This window comes from Canis lupus, chromosome 7 (assembly GCF_011100685.1).
Source record: "Canis lupus familiaris isolate Mischka breed German Shepherd chromosome 7, alternate assembly UU_Cfam_GSD_1.0, whole genome shotgun sequence".
NCBI lineage: Eukaryota > Metazoa > Chordata > Mammalia > Carnivora > Canidae > Canis > Canis lupus.
This window is the reverse complement of record NC_049228.1, coordinates 38,025,935-38,047,607: the sequence shown is the minus strand read 5'-3', so window position 1 is coordinate 38,047,607 and position 21,673 is coordinate 38,025,935. Positions and strand designations below refer to the sequence as shown.

The 21,673-nt window shown below is 57.8% G+C and overlaps 2 protein-coding genes across 21 annotated transcripts in view; one reads left to right on the top strand and one right to left on the bottom strand.

Moving 5' to 3' along the window:
- Positions 1–11,025, top strand: part of COQ8A (coenzyme Q8A) — a 37,541-nt gene extending 26,516 nt beyond the window's left edge. For all 3 annotated transcript variants that reach the window (XM_038542805.1, XM_038542807.1, XM_038542806.1), the window contains exons 5-15: positions 3,548–3,622; positions 6,309–6,431; positions 7,613–7,698; positions 7,868–8,008; positions 8,442–8,523; positions 8,618–8,711; positions 8,934–9,075; positions 9,290–9,397; positions 9,487–9,552; positions 9,735–9,821; positions 10,104–11,025. In XM_038542805.1, the coding sequence (XP_038398733.1) occupies positions 3,548–3,622; positions 6,309–6,431; positions 7,613–7,698; positions 7,868–8,008; positions 8,442–8,523; positions 8,618–8,711; positions 8,934–9,075; positions 9,290–9,397; positions 9,487–9,552; positions 9,735–9,821; positions 10,104–10,391 (1,292 nt within the window). In that variant the 3' untranslated portion in view covers positions 10,392–11,025. The remainder of the gene's footprint in view (positions 1–3,547; positions 3,623–6,308; positions 6,432–7,612; positions 7,699–7,867; positions 8,009–8,441; positions 8,524–8,617; positions 8,712–8,933; positions 9,076–9,289; positions 9,398–9,486; positions 9,553–9,734; positions 9,822–10,103) is intronic.
- Positions 11,026–12,329: 1,304 nt separating this feature from the next.
- Positions 12,330–21,673, bottom strand: part of CDC42BPA (CDC42 binding protein kinase alpha) — a 309,366-nt gene continuing 300,022 nt past the window's right edge. For 16 of the 18 annotated variants that reach the window (XM_038542797.1, XM_038542793.1, XM_038542790.1 and 13 more), the window contains 2 exons: positions 16,695–16,852; positions 16,143–16,285 (listed from right to left, as the gene is read on the bottom strand). In XM_038542797.1, coding sequence (XP_038398725.1) covers positions 16,154–16,285; positions 16,695–16,852 — 290 coding nt within the window. In that variant the 3' untranslated portion in view covers positions 16,143–16,153. Of the gene's footprint in view, positions 16,286–16,694; positions 16,853–21,673 lie in introns of those variants that run through there. The other 2 variants (XM_038542788.1, XR_005362267.1) reach the window with 2 other exon arrangements.

The following is a 21,673-nucleotide window of genomic DNA, read 5'->3' as shown; positions in this document are numbered from 1 at the left end:
CTTCGTAAACGTGGACTCTGCTGCCTACCCCCTGTCAGGCTCCGGCAGCCCTCCACGGGCAGCTGGCCGTGTGCTCAGAGACCTCTGCCAGAGGTGGCGGGGGGCGGGGGGGCCGGAGCGGAGCCCCGTGCGCACGGTGACCCTTACAGGCGTGCTCCGGGTCTAGGCACCACCACCTGCAGCCTGCTGGGTTGATCCGGAGCCCGCAGTCGTGGCTGAGCCCTGGGCCGGGGGTGGACGCTGGCCCTGCGGAAGTCCCAGGCCCTGGACAGTACAGGTCTTGCATTGGCTTCAATGAGGATATTTCAATCTGTGGCTTGATATTTCTGTTGTCAGCATCAGGAAGTTCTGGTCATTTCTTCAAGTGCTGCTTCTGCCCTGTTCTGTCCCCCAACACGTGTTTGACGTATAATGTGTCCACGGTCCTGTGTGTCTCCCACGTTCTTATCTGTATCTTCTGTCCCTGTTCCAATTCCTGCTTCAGAGGAGTTGTCTTCCCGGCCTCCCGTGTGTCTGGAAAATGAAGGAGGCTTGAAAGACAGAGATGAGACTCCAGTGGGTCAGGCTGGCCGCCGAGGAGGCTGATCTCCCAAGGAGCCGAGCGCCGCTCGTTCGCACGTGTGGCAGCCAGAGGCCTCCGCCAGGAACCTGCAGTCCTGCCAGTGAGGCAGCGGCGAGGGGGTGCTGAGGGCACCAGGACGGAATGGGAGGAAACCAAACATGTAGAAGCAGGAGGAGATAGGGCGACGTGATGTGTGGGGCCGCTTGCGAAATCCGATCCAGGGAACAGATGTGAGAAGACTGTGCCAGGAATGGGGTGTAGAGCAAATGGACCCTTGGGAACCCTAGTATTTTTAGAAGGTGAAAGGTTAAGGGACCCTCAGTCCCAGAAAAGAGGCTTTGCTTTAAAAAATAGCTCAGGAGGGGCACCTGGCTTATCAGTCGGAGGACACGTGACTCTCAGTCTTGGGGTCGTGGGTTCAATTGCCACGTTGGGTGTGGAGTCTATTTAAAAAAAAAAAAAAGACTTGACCTCAGGAAGGGGCAGGGGCACTGTGGGACTCCTGTGTCACCCGTGGTGTGCTTCAGTGACCACGTGATGCCACTTGTCCGTGTGTGGTTCTGCTGGTGATCACGGATTCCAAAAGTGAAAAAAGTGAATAATGTCAGTAAAGAAATATATCGAGGAAGAGAGAAGGCCACAGAGGTGTATCCTATCGGAAGACAGGGTGGCGAGGGTGGAGGTGTGCCGCGCAGGCTGCCGTGACTCGGACCCGCACGGAAGGGGCAGGGGCACCCACATTCCTGTGTCTTAGAAGATGTGTCACGAAAGCGGGGCCCCGGAACAGTGCCTGGCGCGGCCTGTCGTCCGTAGCAGTCTGTTCGCCCGCGGCTGTTGCGCAGAAGCCCCCACGAGCCTTGCCCCGTAGAGGGGGCCGGGTTTCTGGGCGCCCAGGCCAGAGTCGCCAGAAACCTGTGCTTCCTCCTCCCGCTCGGGGCCCCTCTCGCCACGCGTCCTTACCGATGGCGCCGCCTTCGCCTTCGGATGGTGTTTGTTCTTCCTCAGGGAGGAAGGCCTGGGCTGGGGGCCGGGAAGCTGGCCCAGGGCTCCCCGGTCTCCGGGGAGAGCCGTCTACTTGCCCCGCGTTTCTTGACGGCAGAAGCTCTGTTCTCGAGCGAAGCGCCAGCAGCCTTCCTGGCGGAGCTGGCCGGGCCGCGGGCTGCAGCACTGGTTCCGGGGCTGGTCGTCTTCCTTGCGGGCAGGCCGCGTGGGCCAGGCGGGCCGATCGTGGGTCACGGCACGGAGGGCAGTGCCATCCTGGGCCTTGTGCTTCCCCCTCCACGAGGCTCTGCAATGGCCTGAAGCTCGCCGGGTGGTGGCGGGGGACCGGGAGCTCCTGAGGCCAAGGTCAGGGCGGCCAGGCTGGCTGCAGTGGGGAGCCCATCAGCTGGCAGCACATCGGGCCTGGCGCTGGGCAAGCTCCCCGGGGAGCTTGGAGGGCCACAGGAGCCGCTGAAGGCCTTCTCTGCAGAATGTTCTTTTGGTGATTTAATGACACGTCCTTGCCCTTGGAAAGCTTCGGCCCTGCCTGGTGGCCTAGAAATGGCCAGGGAAGGGTTTGACATAGCATCTGGGGGAGAAGAGGGGCAGGGGAGCTGGTGGGCCGCCTCTGCTCGCAGTGGCCAGGCTGGCTAACCCTGGGCTTGTCTTTGGACTTGATGCAGGCAGAGAAAAGTCTAGAAGCAGAGAGACCGTGGTGCAGGTTACTCTTGTTTGAAAGTTAACCTTGCTTGTTATCACTTAGTTTGCAAAGTCAGATACGGTGCTGGGTGGGGTGAGGTGGGCAGGCAGCAGGGGAGTTAATGTTTAATTGGCATGGCTGCTCTCCGCTCCCTGCCCAGGGCCCCCCAGAGCCGGTTGGCAGGATAAACAGGCCCTGGCACCCGTGTCTGGGTGGGCGTGAGGGCCATTTCTGGGTGCTTGGCTCCTTTCTGTGGCTTCCAGAGCTCGGCTCATCCTGCGCTGCCCTGTGCTGTGTGCATGAGCGCCTGAAGCATCGCCAGCCCCAGCCGGGCCGGGGGCGGGGGTGGCGCTGTGTGAGGGCAAAGTACACACTGGTTTTGAAGACTCCATACAAAACCAAAACAGAACAGTGAAACACCTCTGATAAGTCTTAAACACAAGAGGACTTCCTGATAATATTTTGGATGTATTATGTTAGATAAAATACACAACATGCATTCACTTCCCACACTTCCTTTTGTCTTTTTGTCTTTTTTTTTTTAACGTGGCTACTAGAAAATTTAACCTTGTGCACATGGCTGGCCTTGTACTTCTTTTGGGCAGCCCAGTTCCAACCATCTTGAACAGAATTAGTGACGGTAACAGCAAGCACCGGAGCGCTGCCGGTGCCTGGCCCTACTGGGAGCTCTCGCCCCGACCCGTGGGCTTCCAGCTGGTGACCCGGTGGCTAGGATGGTCACTAAGCACATTGTAAGGTTAGGTTACCTTGAAAATTGTTGTTCACTTTTACCACTTATTTGCTATTATTTTTTTGTTAAATAACATTTTCAATAAATGCAGTAATATTTTTCATAACAGTAATACATGATCATTGTGCAAACCTTGGAAAACACAGAAGCACATGCTGGTTTTCTCACCCGCTGAACAGGGTGCCCGGGGTCAGCTCACCCCTCTGGGTGTGGGGGCTGCTGTGCCGCCCGCCTCCCTGGCCCACAGACCATCACTGGGCTGTGTCTATGCCGGGAAACCGCGTCACACTTGTGCGCTTTCTAGCCTCTTCACGGGTCTCACAAGCAGGGGTGGGGTGGGGGACGCCTTTTCCCACAGGCGCCCACCTGGAGCCAGACATCTGAAATCAGCGCCTGTGTACCTCCTTCCTTTTGTCCCTTTTCAGAAGGTCTGGACTGTCAGCGAGGGTCCCCGGGAGCTAAGGCGGGGCCACATGGGGCCGTTCTGGGCCTCGTGGATGTGGGGGTGGTGGGCAGGCCCTGCACCTGTGCCCAGTGCCTCGTCTCCTTGCAGGTCTGGCCGTGGGGCTAGGCTTTGGGGCCCTGGCCGAAGTAGCCAAGAAGAGCCTCCGCCCAGAGGACCCTTCAGGTGAGCTGGGCCCTGGGAGGTGGGCCAGTCAGCTCCCAGCACCCCCGCCCCCAACCCCGTTCTGGAGTGTTGACCACCTCCCCCACCCAGGGGCCGCCTCCTGCCCCATGTTCCACGTATATGGTGCCCCCGTGTCTGCTGAGGCCTCAAGGCTGCTCTGCTTGGCCCTTCCTGGCTCCTCTGGTGGTGGGCACACCCACCCACTTCCTGTTGGAGCCTCTGTTTTGGTCCTGCCTCTGCCCTGCTCGTGGGGCTGTCGGGGTGCAGGGCTCCCCATGGGGCTGTGGGTGAGGGATGTTTGTGCTACTGGCACAGACCCTTCAAGCCCTGCTGCCCTGGCCCAGACACCCACAGCGGCCCCTTCTCTTGCCCTGGACCCTCTGTCTCCGAGGTGAAGATCACGACTCCTCTGTCCCCTGCCTTCCTGGGCCCATGAGGTCCCAGCCGTCAGTCCCCTAGTTGGGGTGGCCTGGTCGGGGGTGTACTTCATGGAGAATGTTCTGCAGACTGGTGGTTTTCGTGACACTGGGTCTGGGGGCCCCTGGATGTCCTCCCACCGACCTGTCTGGGCTGGGGCCCTGGGGGCATCGAGAGCAGGGCTGGTAGAGGCCTCTGCTTGGTGGATTTCCCAAATATTTGAAGATCTAAGCTGGGTGCCCCCGGCCATTCAGGGGGCATCAGCTCCTTCCTTTTTCTGTGGGGACCCAGGGACGCCCACTGTGCTATTGCACTGTGGCCCCCGAAAGTCCAGGGCTGGGCTCCACTGGGGGCTGCGAGGGAGCCTTCTGGACACCTGGATGGCCCTGCTTCACCTGCAAGAACCCCCTGTGGGGATGAGGGGCCTCCTGGAGGGAGGGGCGCACGGGGCACACCGAGCGTCCTTGGAAGGAGCCGGAGGACAGAGAGGGTTTAGTGAGGGTATTTTTAGTGTTGGCACCGAGATACTTTGGGAAGCGAAGATGGGCTCTCTCTGGAATGAGAAGCCAGTGTTCTCTGGGCACAGCCCCCTCCTGTCCCCCTGGAAGCTGGCTGCTCTCCGGCCCACCTCCGCCAAGCAGAGAACTGGCTCCAGGGTTACAGCTGGTGACCTTCGTCAGGGAAGTGGGGACCCTGACTGGGGGTCAGGGGGCTTAGAGAGCATGGCCTGAGAGCTGCTGGGTGACCTGGGCAGTCCCGAGGGGGCTCCGGAGCCCCTGGCCAGCAAGGCCCGGTCTGCCCCAGCAGGGCCTCCCGTGAGTGGGGGGCCTGCCCGCCGTGGCCTGGCTTCCCCAGACCGCTCTCAGAACCGGCCATGCCTGGGCTGTGGGGGTGCTGTCTGGAAGGCCTGGGAGGACTGAGCACGGTCCCCAGATCTCAGGAGCGCCCCAGGCAGGGGCTGTGTGCTGAGGGCCAGCAGCCTCCCCGCCAGCCTTCTCCTCCTCCCCGCTTTTCCACAGTGGATTCGCGGCTGCTCTCAGGGGCTTCTCATCTGCAGACTGAACGTCCCCGGAGCCTCAATCCCCGTGTCCCTCCTGCCCCCCCGCCCTCTCCCACCCCCCTCACCTGTGCCTTTCCCTCCGTGAGGACTTGGCTCCCCCGTGGAGCGCTGGGCCAGGCCGGTGGTGATGGGGCCTGAGGACAGTGCCTGGCACCATGGGGACAGTGTGGGGACAGATCTGACTGGGCTCACAGGACAGAGCGCAGGGAGAGCAGTGGGTGTCCCGGGCTGGAGCAGCTGGGGTGGACAGGGGCAGCGTCCCGAGCAGGTGAGGAGAAAGCCCTGCTCCGGCCTCTCCCTACTTCAGAACAAGGGGACTTGGTGTTTGGGCTGCGCTGGGGTTGGGGTGGGAGGATGGGGTCAGCAGGCCCTGATGCCCTGCAGCCCTCCCCCCACCGCCGCCTGCCAGCTCCTTGCCCTTTCACCTGCCACCTGCCACCCCTGCTCGTGCCAGTCGGAGGTCATTTGCACCCAGGGCCTCCTGGGTGGAGGGAGGGGTACACCACCACTGCGCTGCCCTGGACCCTGTGCTTCCCTCCCCGGAGGACTGTACCCTCTGCAGCCAGCTGCCCATTGTCCCCTACCTGGGTGGGAGGGACAGTGACAGTCGTCCTCACGTTGGTCCCTCTGTCCTCGTACCCCTGCCTCTGAGCAGCTGAGCATGGCCTTCAGTGCTACCCCCAGCAGGCCCCAGGGACCACTACGGAGGGAGGGAGGGGCTCTGTGTGTGTGTGCATATGTGTGTGTGGGTGTGGGCATGTCTGCGTGCCTGTGAGCATGTGTGTGTGCATGTCCGTGTGCATGTGCCTGTGTGCGTGTACCTGTGTGCATGTGTGTATATGCATGTGTGTCTGTATGTGCGTGTCTGTGCATGTGCGTGTATGTGCATGTGTGTGTGTGTGCATGGGTGGGTTCCAGAATCAGGCCTGGGGAGAGCTGGGTGCCCGGGAGGCCCTTCCACAGCACCAGGCAGGGTGTCAGCACCATGCTGGTTTCTAGGAAGTTCGGGAGGCCGGAGCCCGTGTGTGGCCCCGACATTCCGTACTGTCCCTGTCTTCATGAGGCGTGGAGCCCCGGGAGGCACCCCCAGGCCCGCAGGCCCACCTCATCCTCCTCGGGCTGCTTGGCCAGGCCAGGTTGGGTCGGATGAGGTGTGTGGACACCCGAGAGGGGCCGGTGGGTGCGCACTGACCTGGCTCCTGCCTGCAGGGAAGAAAGCTGTGCTGGATTCCAGCCCCTTCCTGTCTGAGGCCAACGCGGAGCGCATCGTGCGCACGTTGTGCAAGGTGCGCGGGGCGGCGCTCAAGCTGGGCCAGATGCTGAGCATCCAGGGTAAGTGGGCACCGGGGGGCGGGGGCATGGCGCTTTGATCCCCCTCGGGAGGGGACGGGGGTGTGTCCCCACCACTGGGCCCTCTTGCTGGAGTCCTGGCTGTTAACCAGCCGGATGTTTAAGAACATCTGAAGTAGGAGCCTGTGCTCCTGTTTCTCGCCTCGTGGGTTGTCCTGACCTCTCACAAGTTGGTGAGGGTCCCCCTGCTGCTGCGTGTGTGGGTTGGAGGTGCTGGTGGGGGAGGTCGCGGGCTTGCCCCCGCAGGACCTGGGGTATGCGGGCACATGGGCCCCAGATCAGGGCCACGGTGGGAGGGGGGTGCCCCCAAGGCCTGGCTCCTGCGAGGGGAGTTTGAAGACAAGGCCCCTCCTGGCACCGCAGGGCTCACCGGGGGCGTGAGCTGGGAGTTAACCCCCTGGCCAGTGGGGTGCCTCCACAGCCCTTCTGTGGGCCAGCCCCGAGTCCAGGACACCCTGTGTGGTGGCCCTTCACGAGGACAGTGTCAGAGATGTGCACCGGGCTCTGCGCAGGAGGAGCGTCCTCTGTGGTCCTGGACACACAGACATGTAGAATGTTCAGGACGCCCACACCGGGAGAAACCACCGTGAGGAAAGCAGGCTGCAGCGGCCTCTGCGCAGCGTGACCACAGCTGTAGGGTCAGAGGGAAAAGGAATAGTTCTCTGTAGGGGCCAGGCTCTGTATTTTTGATACCTTATTTCACTTTACTTCCAAAATTTGCTTGTTTTATAATTCTGAAAAGCGTCTATTATTTCTAAGAAGCCGCCCTCTCAGGTCGCTGGGTGAGCTAGCGAGCCCACCTGCTGCTGTGCAGGGGCCCTCAGGCTGCACGGACGCCCCCTGCGCCCCGGGTGCCACTGTCTCGTGCCTGTGTCGGCCGCAGTGCCTGGGTGCGTGCCCCCCTGGGGCCTCCCTGGGCCTCCCTGGGGCTCCGTCCACGGTCCATGGCCTTGGGGGCCGGTATACTGGGTGGGGAGAGGCTCCTGGCCGCACGGGGGAGTTGGGGGGCTGCAGTGTGGCCTCGGTTGGTGCATGGAGCAGCGCGTCTGCCTCCATCCCGGGGCCACCCCACAGTGGGGCTGAGGGGGCTGCGCTGCCCCTGCCCCACGCTCCTGCCCTTTGAGGGGTGAGGCCTCTGCTCTGTGCCTTCTGGTGCCTTCTAGATGATGCTTTCATCAACCCCCATCTGGCCAAGATCTTCGAGCGGGTGAGGCAGAGCGCAGACTTCATGCCGCTGAAGCAGATGACTGTGAGCAGGCGGTGCTGGTGATGGGGGGGGCGCGGTGTCTGGGTCCTTGGCCGTCCCCCCACCCTTGGGGGTCAACTGCAGTAGCCTGAGGGGGACAGCCTGGGGGTGCTTGTCAGGGTGTCCCTGGGGTGGGCTGTGCTCACGGCCCCTCCCTCACCTCTCCTGCCAGAAAACTCTCAACAACGACCTGGGTCCCGGCTGGCGGGACAAGCTGGAGTACTTCGAGGAGCGGCCCTTCGCCGCGGCGTCCATCGGCCAGGTACACCTGGCTCGCATGAAGGGCGGCCGCGAGGTGGCCATGAAGATCCAGGTAGGCGCCCGGTGTATGCGGCCATCCTCGGGGGCCCTGCAGTGTTGGGGCGTCCGCACCCCCCACCCCTGTGTGCCCCCGCTCCGGGGTGGGGCCTGGGTCTTAGCATTTCCGTCCCCGGCACCTGGTCAGCACTGGGCACTGGGCAGTACACACTGAGAGTGACTTCTGGTGGCACAGCCTCCCTGCAGACTTGGTTTGGGCTGGTGAGGCGGGGAGGGGACAGGTCAGTGTCTGTCAGGGGGGTGGGGCCCTGACTGGGGAGGTTGGGGGAGGCACAGTGGCATGAGGGCCGCTGGTGGGGCCTGGGCGTCCTGGCGCATCATAGGTCCCATCTTTCACTCACCCTAGGCATGGGGTCTGGGTGGGCCTCGGCTGGGAGAGCGGGGCTCCCTAGCGGGGCCCTGCCTGGGACCCCTCTGCTTCCCCGCAGTACCCTGGTGTAGCCCAGAGCATCAACAGTGACGTCAACAATCTCATGGCCGTGCTGAACATGAGCAACATGCTTCCTGAAGGTCAGGGGCAGGCCCGCAGGATGGACTCTGGGGATCCGAGGGGGCCACCTTGGGGAGCCCTCAGCCCCCACTGACCCCCTGCTCCCCGGCGCAGGCCTGTTCCCTGAGCACCTGATTGACGTGCTGAGGCGGGAGCTGGCCCTGGAGTGTGACTACCAACGGGAGGCCGCCTGCGCCAAGAAGTTCAGGTGGGGCTCATGGCTGGGGGCTCCCGTGGGGGACACAGGTGACAAGCTTGAGGCAGCCTCCAGGCTGGGGTGAAGGCCCCTGTGGCTCTGAGGGGCAGGTGGCTGTAGTTGGGACCTGGGGTCACTGCCACACCCTGCCTGGCTCCGTTCCTCAGTGCCCATCTTGGGGGTGAGGGTGGGAGGCTCTGGCATCAGGATGTGACCCCCCCAACCCACCCTCAGGGAGCTGCTGAAGGACCATCCCTTCTTCTATGTGCCCGAGATCGTGGACGAGCTCTGCAGCCCCCATGTGCTGACCACAGAGCTGGTATCAGGCTTCCCCCTAGACCAGGCCGAGGGGCTGAGCCAGGAGATCCGGAACGAGGTGTGTGTCACAGTGGCCGTGTCACCGTGAGGGACACGGTGGGGAGGGAGGGAGGGGTCACCGGGGGCTCTCAGGTCCCCCTGCTGGGGACACTCAGCATCGGGAGTCCTGATGTGTGCAATGGGGGAGGGCGGCTGGAGGGGGAGGACGGGAGGTGGCTCCCTGGGCCCCAGACTGGGCCTGGTGCCACCATGTCCCCCCCTGCCCCCCCCAGATCTGCTATAACATCCTAGTCCTGTGCCTGAGGGAGCTGTTTGAGTTCCACTTCATGCAGACAGACCCCAACTGGTCCAACTTTTTCTATGACCCTCAGCAGCACAAGGTGAGCCCTGGGCACCTCCCTGGGGGCCCCTGAGGTTGGGGTCTGGCCCTGCTGTAGCAGGTAAACCTCCCCCGTGTTGCTTGTTCCAGGTGGCTCTTCTGGACTTTGGGGCGACTCGGGAATATGACCGGTCCTTCACGGACCTCTACATCCAGGTCAGCAGGGGCCAGGGGTGCTTAGAGGCTGGGAAGGGGGCGAGAGACGGGTTTGCTGTCCTCCTGCATGGTGTCTGGTGTCCACTGGAGGACAAAGCCCGGTGGGCTCCCAGGCCAGGAGCTTGGAGGGAGTGTGGGGGGTGCCTCCTCTGTGCCACTCACTGCCTCTCCCATGTGCCCAGATCATCAGGGCAGCTGCCGACAGAGACAGGGAGGCGGTGCTAAGGAAGTCCATAGAGATGAAGTTCCTCACTGGCTATGAGGTCAAGGTCAGCGGCCCATGGCTTCCGGGGCTCCGTGGGACTTCGCACGGGGAGGGTGGGCAGCAGCTGCTTTCCCCAAACCCTGACTTGTGAATGGATGAGAGGTGTTGGTGTCCTTGAGGACTCCCCCTGGCCCAGCCCCACCTCCCCCCCAACCCCACCCTACCCACCATTCATCAGTCTCCTTAATAATCACACACCCCCTTAACCTCCCCTCGCCTTCACCACCACTCAGTGGGAGAGCTCCATGCCCGGGTAACCCCCCCCACCCCTTGCCACGCCCCGCAGGCCATGGAGGACGCCCACCTGGATGCCATCCTCATCCTGGGGGAGGCCTTTGCCTCGGAGGAGCCCTTTGACTTTGGCACGCAGAGTACCACTGAGAAGATCCACAACCTGATCCCCATCATGCTGAAGCACCGGCTCGTCCCGCCCCCTGAGGAGACCTACTCCCTGCACAGAAAGATGGGGGGCTCCTTCCTCATCTGCTCCAAGCTGAAGGCCCGCTTCCCCTGCAAGTCCATGTTCGAGGAGGCTTACAGCAACTACTGCAAGCAGCGGGCTGAGCAGCAGTAGCTGGGCTGCCCCCTGGGGTCCTGGGCGCCCCCGCAACCGTCCCTGGCGCCCGGACCCTCCCAGCTGTCCCCGGCACCCCAACCTCCCACAGCCAGACTGCCGTCTCAGCCCTGGCTCCTCTGGGGTCTGCTCCGTGTGCGCTTAGCCTCTGAAATGAGTGAAGACAGCAGGTTTCCCCCTTTTCCTTGTAATGGTGGTTCTCCTCCTGGGAACGTGAGGAGCCCTTGGATTCCCTGCCACCAGAATTAGAGAAGCCCCTTTAGATTTTACCGAATGTTCGTAGAGGGTAAGGCTTGCGTGTCTCTGGGATGAGGTGTGTGTTTCCTCTGCCTGTGCTCCGAGCCGTGCCGGCAAGTATGCTTCCCCATGTGAGGCCTGGCCTGCTCGCTGGCTGGGCTCAATGCTCTGGACAGTGGAAGTTTCTGGAGATCTGCGGCCGCCCCTGGGAGGGGTGAGGAGCCAGAGATCGGTGTGCAGGGCCCCTCTTTCCTGCTCCAGGGCGGGGGCTTTTGTGGAAGGAGGTGAATGTGCAGATGTCACCTGTTTAGACCCGAGGGGTCACCACAGGCTGTTCATTTTTGTACAATTCTTGTAATTGTTTGATTTGTTTCAATATTAAAAAACCTAAAACCCACTCTCCTAGAATTGTGGTGTGACTTCTACTCGTAAAGGGCGCTGGGCTGATTGTGACCTGCTTGAGACCGGTGTCACACCCCAGGTTGTTGGGCCCAGATTGATCCCTGGTGGGGAGGGGAGGGCTGGGGGGGGGAGGCACCCACCCCATCACATGCACGGAAGAGCTAGCTGGGACGGTGGTGACCCCTGCCAACAGGGTCTGCCCACCTGCATCTGAGGGGACAGCCATGCTGAGGGACAACACCCCCTGGGCTGTGGCTTTTCCCAAGGCAAGCTGAATCCTCTGCCTGGGCATTTGTGAGCATTGCCGTGGGGCCTTCACAGCTGGCATCCCCCCAGTGGGTGTGCAGCAGGCAGTGATGAACACAGGGAGACGGCTCCATGACAGAATAGGGGTTGGGCTGGTCTCAGTGACAGCAGCTGGGAGCCTGGCACCGGAGCTGTCGAGGCTCTTTTGGAGGCTGTTGCATTTTTGACTGAGGTTGTGTGTTTATAAAGGAGTGCCTTCTGTGGCCGTCAGGGCAGGCACGTATGGGGCAGGCTCAGAGCCCACGGGATGATGGGCAGGCCGCCAGGGACCCAGGTCTGGAATGAGACCAGACATGCAGCCCGAGCTCCCCTTCCACTACTCAAGGGCTGGCAGACTGCAATTTGTGGCCATGTGGGGCCCTCTGTCTACGGGCAAGTCATCTGGGGACACAGTGGCCACGTAAGCCCACAGAGCCGACCCTCCCACCGGCCTCTTACAGAAAGCCTGGAGCTCCCCCAGAGCATAACGCCCCTTGGGTGAGACAGAGGGTCAGATGTGGCAACACCCAGGATCTGCCAGGGACATCAGCTGCTGTCTGCTGCATGTGAACAGGACCGGGGGCGGGGGATTGAGGGGCTTCAGATTTCCTTAGTAAGGCCCTGAGGCTGCCTGGTGTCCCCAGATGTGCCATTCTAACCAACTCAGGATCACAAGCACAGCGGACACACCAGGCAGCCCCCAGGTCTGTACAGTCAGAAGTGACAACTGGGGCGGAAACCCGGCCGCACAGGGAGTCCCAGCGTGGCAGGTGCATGCGGAGGGGGCCACAGAGGCCGCCGACAGGCCTGGCCTCTTTCACAGCCACCCTTACCTGAGCTACAGGGCGAACTTGCAAAGTCCCTGGTTAAACTAATCCCGCATCCTTCTGCAGGCTAAGGAGCACGCTGGGATGAGGACGGGGACGACAGGAGGCAGGATCTAGCAAGATGAGGAGTCAGTCACCTTTCCTCCATCGCTCAGACCTTGCAATCAGGGAAAGAAAGACAAGACCGTCAGGTCTAACAGTTCCCTGTTTTATTGCAATACATCAAATTCTGGTTAATATTAAGTGATACCAACATAAAATATTGGTGAGGAGTCTTGTTACATTTTTGACTATCCCACCTTAAATATTTCTGTGCAAAAGAATCCACACCATTGTCTGGTAGCAGAGAATTGCTTATAAACCTCTCTAAGACATTGAGGGTATAAAACCAAACAAAAGTCAATAAAGAGGAGAGGCCAAAGCATCTTTTTCCCTTCCATACACACATTTGTCAGCATTATATTCTAAACAAAAAAATGATTACACCTAGGCCATGCAAAACTGTACAATAATATTACAATGAGAAAAAACCCTAAAAATTTATAAAATAAATGATATTACACTATCAAATAAAAAGGCAGGTCATTTTGTTTTCATGAAATTTCCAGGTTTGTTGTTCAGCGGCCCTCATAAGTGACGTGGCTCCTGTGTGTGGCGATTGTCCTCCCTGGGAAGGAGGGCGGGGCCGGCCTGCGCCAAGGGGTGGACGGCGCCCGTGCAAGCCAGCCCTCCTCTCCAGCAGGACTCTGCAGAGGATCTCACTTGAGTGATCATTAAAGTCCTAACAAGGAAAGAGGCCTGACGGGTTCAGTGGAATGTCCCGCAGCTCACCTGTACGACTTGGGCCGGGCAGGGAGCCAGGGGCGCAGGGCCCCGTGGACCCGGGCAGCGGCCAGGTCCGACCACTGCCGAGCGTGCCGCCCCGGCCAAAGCCGGGATGGGGAGCTTTCAGGGTCCCGCTCAGCCGGGAGGCCACAGGGCTCGTGACCACCACTACGGGCTGACACGTGGCCCTACTGGGCTGCTTGGGATGTCTGCCTGCGCCCCCTCCGGCTCTTCTAGGCAGATACCGGAGAGTCGGTTTAAATGCAACCTGTCTTCCACAGAAATAGATGTGGCCACTAAGTAACAAAATGACATGACTCTAACCATATGGAAGGCAGAGAGGCCGAGAGCCAGCCAGGAATGACAGGCTGTCGCTGTCAACAGAACGGGGATTTCATATTCGTCCCAGAAGCCTGGGGACAAGAAGCGTGGGGGCCTGCGCATCTCCCGCTCCGAGCCTTCAAACTGTGCTCCCGGAAACGGGCCTGCCTGGCTGAAGGGGGAGCGTGTGCCCGGAACTACAAACGGGAAGTCTACTAATCGTTTGACAAGGAGGAAGGCTTTTGTTTTTGGCAAAAGGAAAGAGATCTGTATATGCTGGATGATTTTTCTATACCCAAAGCACACAAGATTAAATTAGAATTCCAGGATAGACAACAAATTGGCTGGACATAGCACCAAAATACCAATACATACAGACTATTCCAGAAATGCCCCACTGATCTGTCCTTCCTACTGTGAAATATGTTCCTGCTGCCGTATGCATTTTTCAAAGGTCTTGCAAGAGAACAAAGGAGGGCTTCAGGCAGCAGTCCTTCCTCCTGAGCCCTCTGAATGGTCCCTCTGTTTCCCTGGATCCCTTCCTGTCTTCTCAGATCCTTCTTCTCGGAAGCTTCTGAGGGTAACTACTTCATATCTGCGTGTGGGGTAAGCCCTGAAGGATCATTATCTCAGGAAGACCCGCCCCCCTAAACTATCACCTGTGGCAGGCACCTGTTTCCCCCTGTTCCCAACAGGACAGCTGTTGGAACTTGTTCTGCTCAGAACTGACCTACACGGCCTCAGATTGCTGAGGGAAGACGCGGAAGTGCCAGGGTGCAGGTCCCCGGGTCACCACTGCCTCCAGGGTCTCTCTCCTCTGCCCTGTGGTGACTCCCTGAACTGCTGTCCAGACCGCAGGGAGGGTGACACTTTGACCCTAAAAGCATCCTTTACAAAATAAGCACCTACAGGCCACACCAATTCACGTAGTTGTCGAAGCTACAAACTAATGCCGTAGTGCGGAGTCCTGTGACCCCTGGCCCGGGAGGCCGGGGAGGGAAGTGAGAGCCAAGGGAGGGTCGGGAGGGTAGGAGGCAGCCACTGGCTGGGGGCCTCTGTCCTTGCCGGGAAGTGCTGAGTTCCCAGGGCAACTGGGTCCCAGGGCAGGAACCACTCATGGCCTGGTCCTTGACACAGGGATGTCCAGGGGTATTTCACATGACACGTCTTTCCCCGCAGCAAAAGATTTAGAGAGGAGAACTGTGTGGTGGCTCGTGCCCTGTGTGCAGCAAACCGTCAGCAGTCTGGGCGCGGTGGCCTCCACTGGGCCTCTGTTCCCTCACCGAGCATCGGGCACGTCTCAGAGCAGCGGCAGCCTGGACCGGGTCCCAGCTCCGCAGAGGACTATGTGCCACGGGGGTCACGGTGCTCGGGAACTGCAGTTTAAAAAGAGGAGGAAATCTCACTGCCGGTTCTAGGAAAAATTTAGATAAAAAGTAAGAGAGCCAGATTCTCTTCACTTCCATGAGATAATTTTATTTCTTTCTCTGCTCATGTGCTTAACTGATGAACTACTCGGGAAGATCCGAAGCCCCTGGGGCTGTGCGTTCGCCTCCTGGGTGGTTCGAACAGCAGCAGCTCCACCAGGCGCCCGGACCGTAGTGCCAGGGCCAGGGCCACGGCTGCACCTGCCACGGCCCCACCTGCCCGGCTCTAGGAGCAGTTCTGTTCTCCCCCAGGGGTGGGAAAGCATATTTGGTTAAGGCTGTTCAAGTTCTTGCATGTCAGGTTTTCTATTATTTGGTAATTAAACTCTCAGGCTTCCCCAAGGAGCCCGGCCAGGGATGGGAGGGCGGGGGGAAGCGGGCTTAGCCCAGAGGAAAGCACTTCCAGGAACCTGGGTAAGGACCCTCGGAGGCTGTGCCATCCCTTGCGTGCTTTCAGTGGAAGGACTCGGGAGGTGACAAGACTGCATTTCTACATTCTTCTGCAGAAGATACCAAAATACAATAAAAACCGAGGAGTGTGGTTTGAATTCTATTGCTAGTGAAAGACGTGGAAGTGTTTTTTGCTGCCACTGAGGCGGCTTCCAGGGTTAAGCTTTGAGCGCAGGCTGCAGCCCAGAGCGGCCAGACGGGCTTTCAGAATGTCTTCCTGAAGCCCCCGGGGGACTGTGGCCCGACCACAGGGAACTGTCTTGTCTCCCTCTCCGGCTACCAATGTCTACGAACGTCTACGAACATCAGCGTGAGGCCTTCCTACCCTTGAAATCACTTAGCTGGAAAACAGACAAGAAACAACACATTTCTTTAAATTAAATGATCTCTCTCTTATATAGGAATCCATCTTTGTTGAATACAAGATGCTTTTTACTATGTACATTCAGTATTTAACCTCTACATTTGTGTACTTAAACTCTGTATTGTAGTAAAATATGCACTGTTGTAGTGGATAAGGATTTACTGGCAACAATCAGGTCGACTGGCTGTGGGTGCAGGGGGCGCGGGGGGGAAGGGAGGGCAGGCGGCTGGGTGCAGAGCCCGGCGGGCAGTGGGGACGACGGGACGACTCTGCAGTGGGAACAGATCTGCCGGGCCTCCGTCTACTTGAGCTACCTTTGGGGAGGGGACACGATGATGGGAAGCAACTCTAAGTGTAGGAAATGGAATCAATAGTCCTCGAAGCTGCTCAGTGAGTCTGCCTTTAGGGCTGTTGCTGTTAAGTGGAGGGAACATGGTGGGGGCAGAGGGGGCGTGGGGGGAGGGCAACACAGAGTGGGGCAGGGGCTGCAAGAACTATGTCACTGTCCCGAGCCCCCACTCTGCTCCTGCAGCAGGCCCTGGACCTTCTGGGCAGGGGTAGGGGACTGACGTGGAGACAGGGCAGCAGAAGGGGCTGAGAGGGAGGAGCCGGAGCCGGTCAGGGTCACGGGTCCCAGGTCCCACGGTCGGTGCTCTCCAGGGACAGGCTCTTGGTCTTCCGAGGTGACACTGGGCTGGGCGGGCTGCTGAGGTTGGAGCTGTTGGAAGCTGTGGAGTGCCTCGGAGAATCCGAGTCCTGTAGGCCGGAGAAGACAGTAGTGAGAAGCAAAGGACTGGCATGGGCTCAGTGCTGCCCCCCACAGGTGACCTGCAGGCACCTAGAGCAAATAACTGAGTGTGACTGGTCCATGGTCAGTAATGAGTTCCTTTTTTCTGAGCCCAATAAAGGGCATGGAATATGACAAGCGTTCACAGCCCTTCCTGCAGGCCTTTGGAAATGTGGGTCACTTTCACACAAAAGCTATTAGAACATCTCTGCAAAACTGCAGTGTGTAACCTACTGGCCACATCAGGCCTCCCCAAACCTGCCCTCACTGCAGCTGAGGCCATTCTTAAGGTGGTGGCATCACTGCAGTGAGTGTGTGAATCTGTTTAACACAGGACTTCTCCAGACCAGACACAGTTGCTGCCCACACCCCACTCACCTCTCCGTCATAGTCCCTGGCTGGGGCGTCACTTCCCTGGTCCATGCCTCCGGAAGACAAGGAGCCCTCTGATGGGGAGGGCATGGGCTGCCACTTAGCATTATAGCTTCCTCCGGAGAATTCTCTCTTTAATGCACTGCCATTCTGTGCAGATGACCCTATGGGACAGCACTGAGGTCAGACCTCACACAGGTGGACAAGAGAACACCCTGTGCAAGTGTGTTGACCTGGGAGGGGGGGACGGTGAGCCGGTAACCCATGGGGGGCCAGCCGGTGAGGGGCAGCCTTCTTGAGGCCTGTTAAGTGCTGGAGCACCCAGCACCTTACTGCTAAAGGATTTGCATACAGAGTGAGGAACCCGAGAGCATCTCTATCCTGCATCCATCCCGCAGGCCCAGAAGCCTGGGCTACAAAAGGTGAGCTTGAAAATCACACTCTGGTTCAGTGTCAGAGTGGGGGCACCTAAAGGAGGGACCAGCACCATTTGGAGGGAGGAGGATGGAGACAAAACCCTCGGAAATACTGGGGAATTGTTCCTACTTGTTCAAAGCTCTTGGTATTCCTTATTGTTTTAAAAAAGATTTTATGTATTTATTCATGAGAGACATAGAGAGAGGCAGAGACACAGGCAGAGGGAGAAGCAGACTTCCTGCGGGGAGCCGATGTGGGACTTGATCCCAGCATCCTGGTATCACGCCCTCAGCCAAAGGTGACACTCAACCACTGAGCCACCCAGGTGTCCCATTCCTTCTTCTTTAGTTTTTTTCCTAAAAAACATTTTAATCTTGCTGAGCTTCCATATTAAAACCACTTGGACTGAAAAGACTGCTGACTTGTCCATATAAGATACAGATTATGACTGTTTTCACTTGCTGCTGGTTGAAAAATAAATCCCAATCTAGTGGTTTTACATTAAGAATTCTGTAAGAGCATCAAAGACGACTGTGTCAGGCACCTCATGACGATGAAGACACAAAGTCTTCATCAGCCTGGGAATGTGCTCTAGGCCCCCCGCATGTCCAGAGTCACCCCTATCCCGTGTTGGGGAGCTTACAGATGCCCCAGCCTGGACCTGTCGTTGACCCACAGCAGCAGAACCTCAGGCTTCCTTGTTGGAACCTCTCGGGAGGATTGGGGGGGGGGAGGCTCCTCCTCCTGCACCCTGGAACCTGCCCCCCCAGCACCCCATTTGCTGCAGGGGTCACTCACTAGCCACTCACTGATCTTTATGATCGCCATGAAGGTGCTTGTCGCTCCTTGGAGGTGGCTCTTCTGGGCCCCTGGGTCACCACCTTCCCAAAGGCTAACTCATCCCAATTCCCTGTTGCTTCAGGGCCACGGAAACTATCCAGTACATTGTTTTTATAAAAGTTTGTTATTCTGAAGAGAACATCCGAAGCACCAGAGGCTTCTGTGGCTCTGCTTATTAACCATGTGACTTCAAGTACCTTCTTTACCTGGGTCTCTGTTTCTACCTGTAGATAATGCCTAATTTCTGCTTTATGGGATTTCTATGGGAACAGCTTAGCCCTGGGTACATGGAAAACCCCAGAAGCAGAAGGCACACAGTGGGGCCTGCACCCCAGGGGCAGAAAGTGCACAGTGGGGCCCACACTCTCAAGAGTGCAAGGTGCACTTTCGCGGGGGGCTCTCTCCAGGCTGCACCTTCTTCTTAACCATCTCCTTGCCTTCATTCGAGTGCCATTTACAGAACACAAGAAATTCATGCCACCTCCGTGATGTACACTTTTTTTAAGAACAAACTTTAGGAATGTTCCTTTCAAAGAAAAGTCACACTGGACCACTCCAATCTTAACACATTAAAGCAAGGCTGCTGTGACAGGTCAGCAGAAGGGGCCTGGGGACAGTCTGAGGACTGTGGTCCCGGCTGAGACTATGTCCTTGGGCACAGCCTCCTCTAAGGAGCACTGGCTGATGGCTCTGGGGCTTGGGCGGCAAGGTCTCTGACTCTGCATGACCTCAGGAGAGGCGAGGCTCCCTTGTGAGTCGGCGGCTGACAGGAGTGGGTCTTCCTCTTCGGGGAGACTGGGACGGAGCCACTTTGCATCGTGAAGCCATCCTGATTCTGGCTCTGAAAGATCTGTGCTTCTGGTTGTGGAGACTGACAACAGGGTTCTCTATTACTTCTTGTGACTCTCGCAGCTGGCTGTCCTTCTGGAACCTTCTGGAAACTTCTCACATGACCTGGACTCTTCTGAAAGCCAGGAGGTGGCACCTGACACAGAAGAAGCCCCTTGGAATTCCTGGGAGGGCCTTCTCACTAAGGATCTCAAGCTGAGCACCCCTGATGGGTTCCTGAGAGGTGGCGGCCCCGGGCCCTTCACAGCCTTCCATTACAGGGCCCATCTTTACCTGCTGTTCAGTAAAACCAAAGCCCTGAAGATGGAAAGTGTTTTCATAAGCTTGATGTGAACTCATGCAGTGGCAAACCTAATCTGAGCTAATTGGAGGCTGACTACAGAGCTTATCTATTTATAGCATGACCAATCATGAATTTGGCTGTATAAATACTGATCTGTTTGTGGGTATTGTCCAGATCTTGCTGGGAATGTAACACATTATACAGCAGATTCCTTTTGTGCGTGCGTGTGTGTGTGTATATATATATATATATTTGGAGCAGGGATTATACACAACTGTTAATGCTGTAATACTCTCTTTGCATCTCAAATCTTGAAAACTTAGTTATAATGTAAATCCACTATCTATGTAGCCACCATTAATAAAAAGAAAATAAAATGGTTATTACTTTTCCAACTGGCTAGATTTTTCACTGTCAGGGCCCTGCACCCAGGGCAGCGATGCTCTAAGGAGGCAATGACAAAGGGTCAGACGTTGAAGCTGAAAGCCCCATGCATGGGAGCCTCCCCTCTGGAGGCTTACGCCTGCCGGTAGTCTGAGGACTCTACAGTGCACCACAGAGGGGTGGGGTCTCCCCAGAGAAGAGCTTATAAAAATGTTGCCATTTCCATTTACCTGCCTCTCTGTCTACCTGCTCTGGGGGAAGCAACCACCATTGCACAAGGACATTCAGGGACCATAGAGACAGGCCTACATAGTAAGGAACACAGTCCCCAACCACAGCTGCATGAGAGGCTGGCTGGCTCTCGCTCCAGCCACAGCCACGGGGACCCTGACATGAGTCAGCCAGCTCAGCTGCTCCCAGATCCCTGACCCTTAGAAACGGACAGAGATGATCAAGGATCATTGTTTTTCTTTTCTTTTCTTTTTTTTTTTTTTTTGAGAAGGAGAGAGAGAATCCCAAGCAGGTTCCATCCCATCACCCTGACAACATGACCTGAACTGAAACCAAGAGTCAGCCGCTCAACTGACTGAGCCACCCAGGCACCCCCGATCATTGTTTCGATCTAAGTTTCAGGGTACCACTTTCTGCACGAGAAGTAACTACTATACTAGCCCCCATCTCTGTATCGCCAGGGCCTGGAAGCAACAGGCAGCACAGAGCAGGGTTGACTCCAACGTCTGCTGCAGACACAACAAACTGGATTCACAGCAGGAGACTGCCTCTCAGATATCTACTGTTCAAGGACGGGAGGCAACAGATACGATTTCTGACCGAGGGACTGAATGTGAGCTCGTGCCCCCAGAGACCAGCTGTGGGCACGGTGAGAGGTCTTGTTAAGGTTATGCTTGACACAATTGGAATGCACTTCTGGTGGCACCTTGCACGTACAACCTCCAACCTCTAGGCCGATGTCAAGCTACTTTTGCAAAAGGGACAGAAAAGCAGCCCTTGGCTACAAACAGTCTTCCCCGAGTCAGAAGCAGTGCCGATTGTCTAACAATCTAGCTCGCTGTTTGTAATCCAGGAACTCCCAAAGATCTCAGCGCACTAGAGACATTTCATTGTCATGACCAAATACTGCCTCTCTGCACGCCTCTTATTCTGAGGCTGGCAGCTGCTAGCATCCCTGAACCTTTCCTGGGACAAACAGTACCTTTTGACACCCCCCACGCCCCGGCCCTTGAAGTTGCTCTGACTATAGGGGGACAAGCCCAGTGTGGAGCAGAGTTTTCTCTCTGTGGCCCCTGAGCGCAGGGCTTTGTGTGAAGTAGAAGACCAGCAGTGCCGAGGTTCGGGGTGGAAGGAGAGAAGCTGCCAATAAAGACGGCAAGCGAGCCACCTGAAAGCAGGTGCTCGATTGCATATGACAGTGCCCTGGTGCCCCAGCAGAAGACTTGCTGTCTCCTGGATGGTCACTGGATGAGTGACGAGTGCCATCCTGCTCATGTGTCCCCGGTCTCCTTCCTCATGTCCTGCCAGCCATTCCAGACCCTGGCACCCACTGCTCCCACAGGAAACCGAGGGTCACCTGTTACTCTTCCATCTCCTTCACCTCCCACAACTAATGCCCTGCCAAGCCTCACTGTTTTCACCCTTGAGTGTCTCCCTGTTGCCTTCCCTTCTCCTCCACCGCTGTCCCCCAGGCCCTGTCACTCTTGCTGGCCACTCTGAGCCCCACCAGGAGGCACACTTCCACTCTTGCCCTGTATCCAGTCTCCATTTGGCAGTCGGAGAGGTTTTTTAAAAATGTGAATTGGATAAAGGTCACCCTTCCATGCTTAAATTTTTCAGAGGCTTCCCATTATATTTCTAATAAAAATGCCTCCGCTTGCTCTGCAACTCTCTGTTTGATCTGACCGTTGCCTATACCACTTGTGCTTTATGTTTGGGGTCAGTCCCTGACTACTACACCAGATAGCCACACTGGCCACCTCTGAATCAATCAAAAGTGACTAAAACATGGCATCAACCCTAGGGTAGGCCTGCGACCTTCCTAATGAATCTCAGTGTGAATCACCCCTAATAGCCCCCTGCTTGTTACTCTGTCATGGTGCATCTATCATCACAGATTGAGGTGTTAAGCATCTGTCTCCAGGATGGACCGGGAACTCGAAAAGGACCCCATGATCACTTGCTAAACACAGTGCACCCA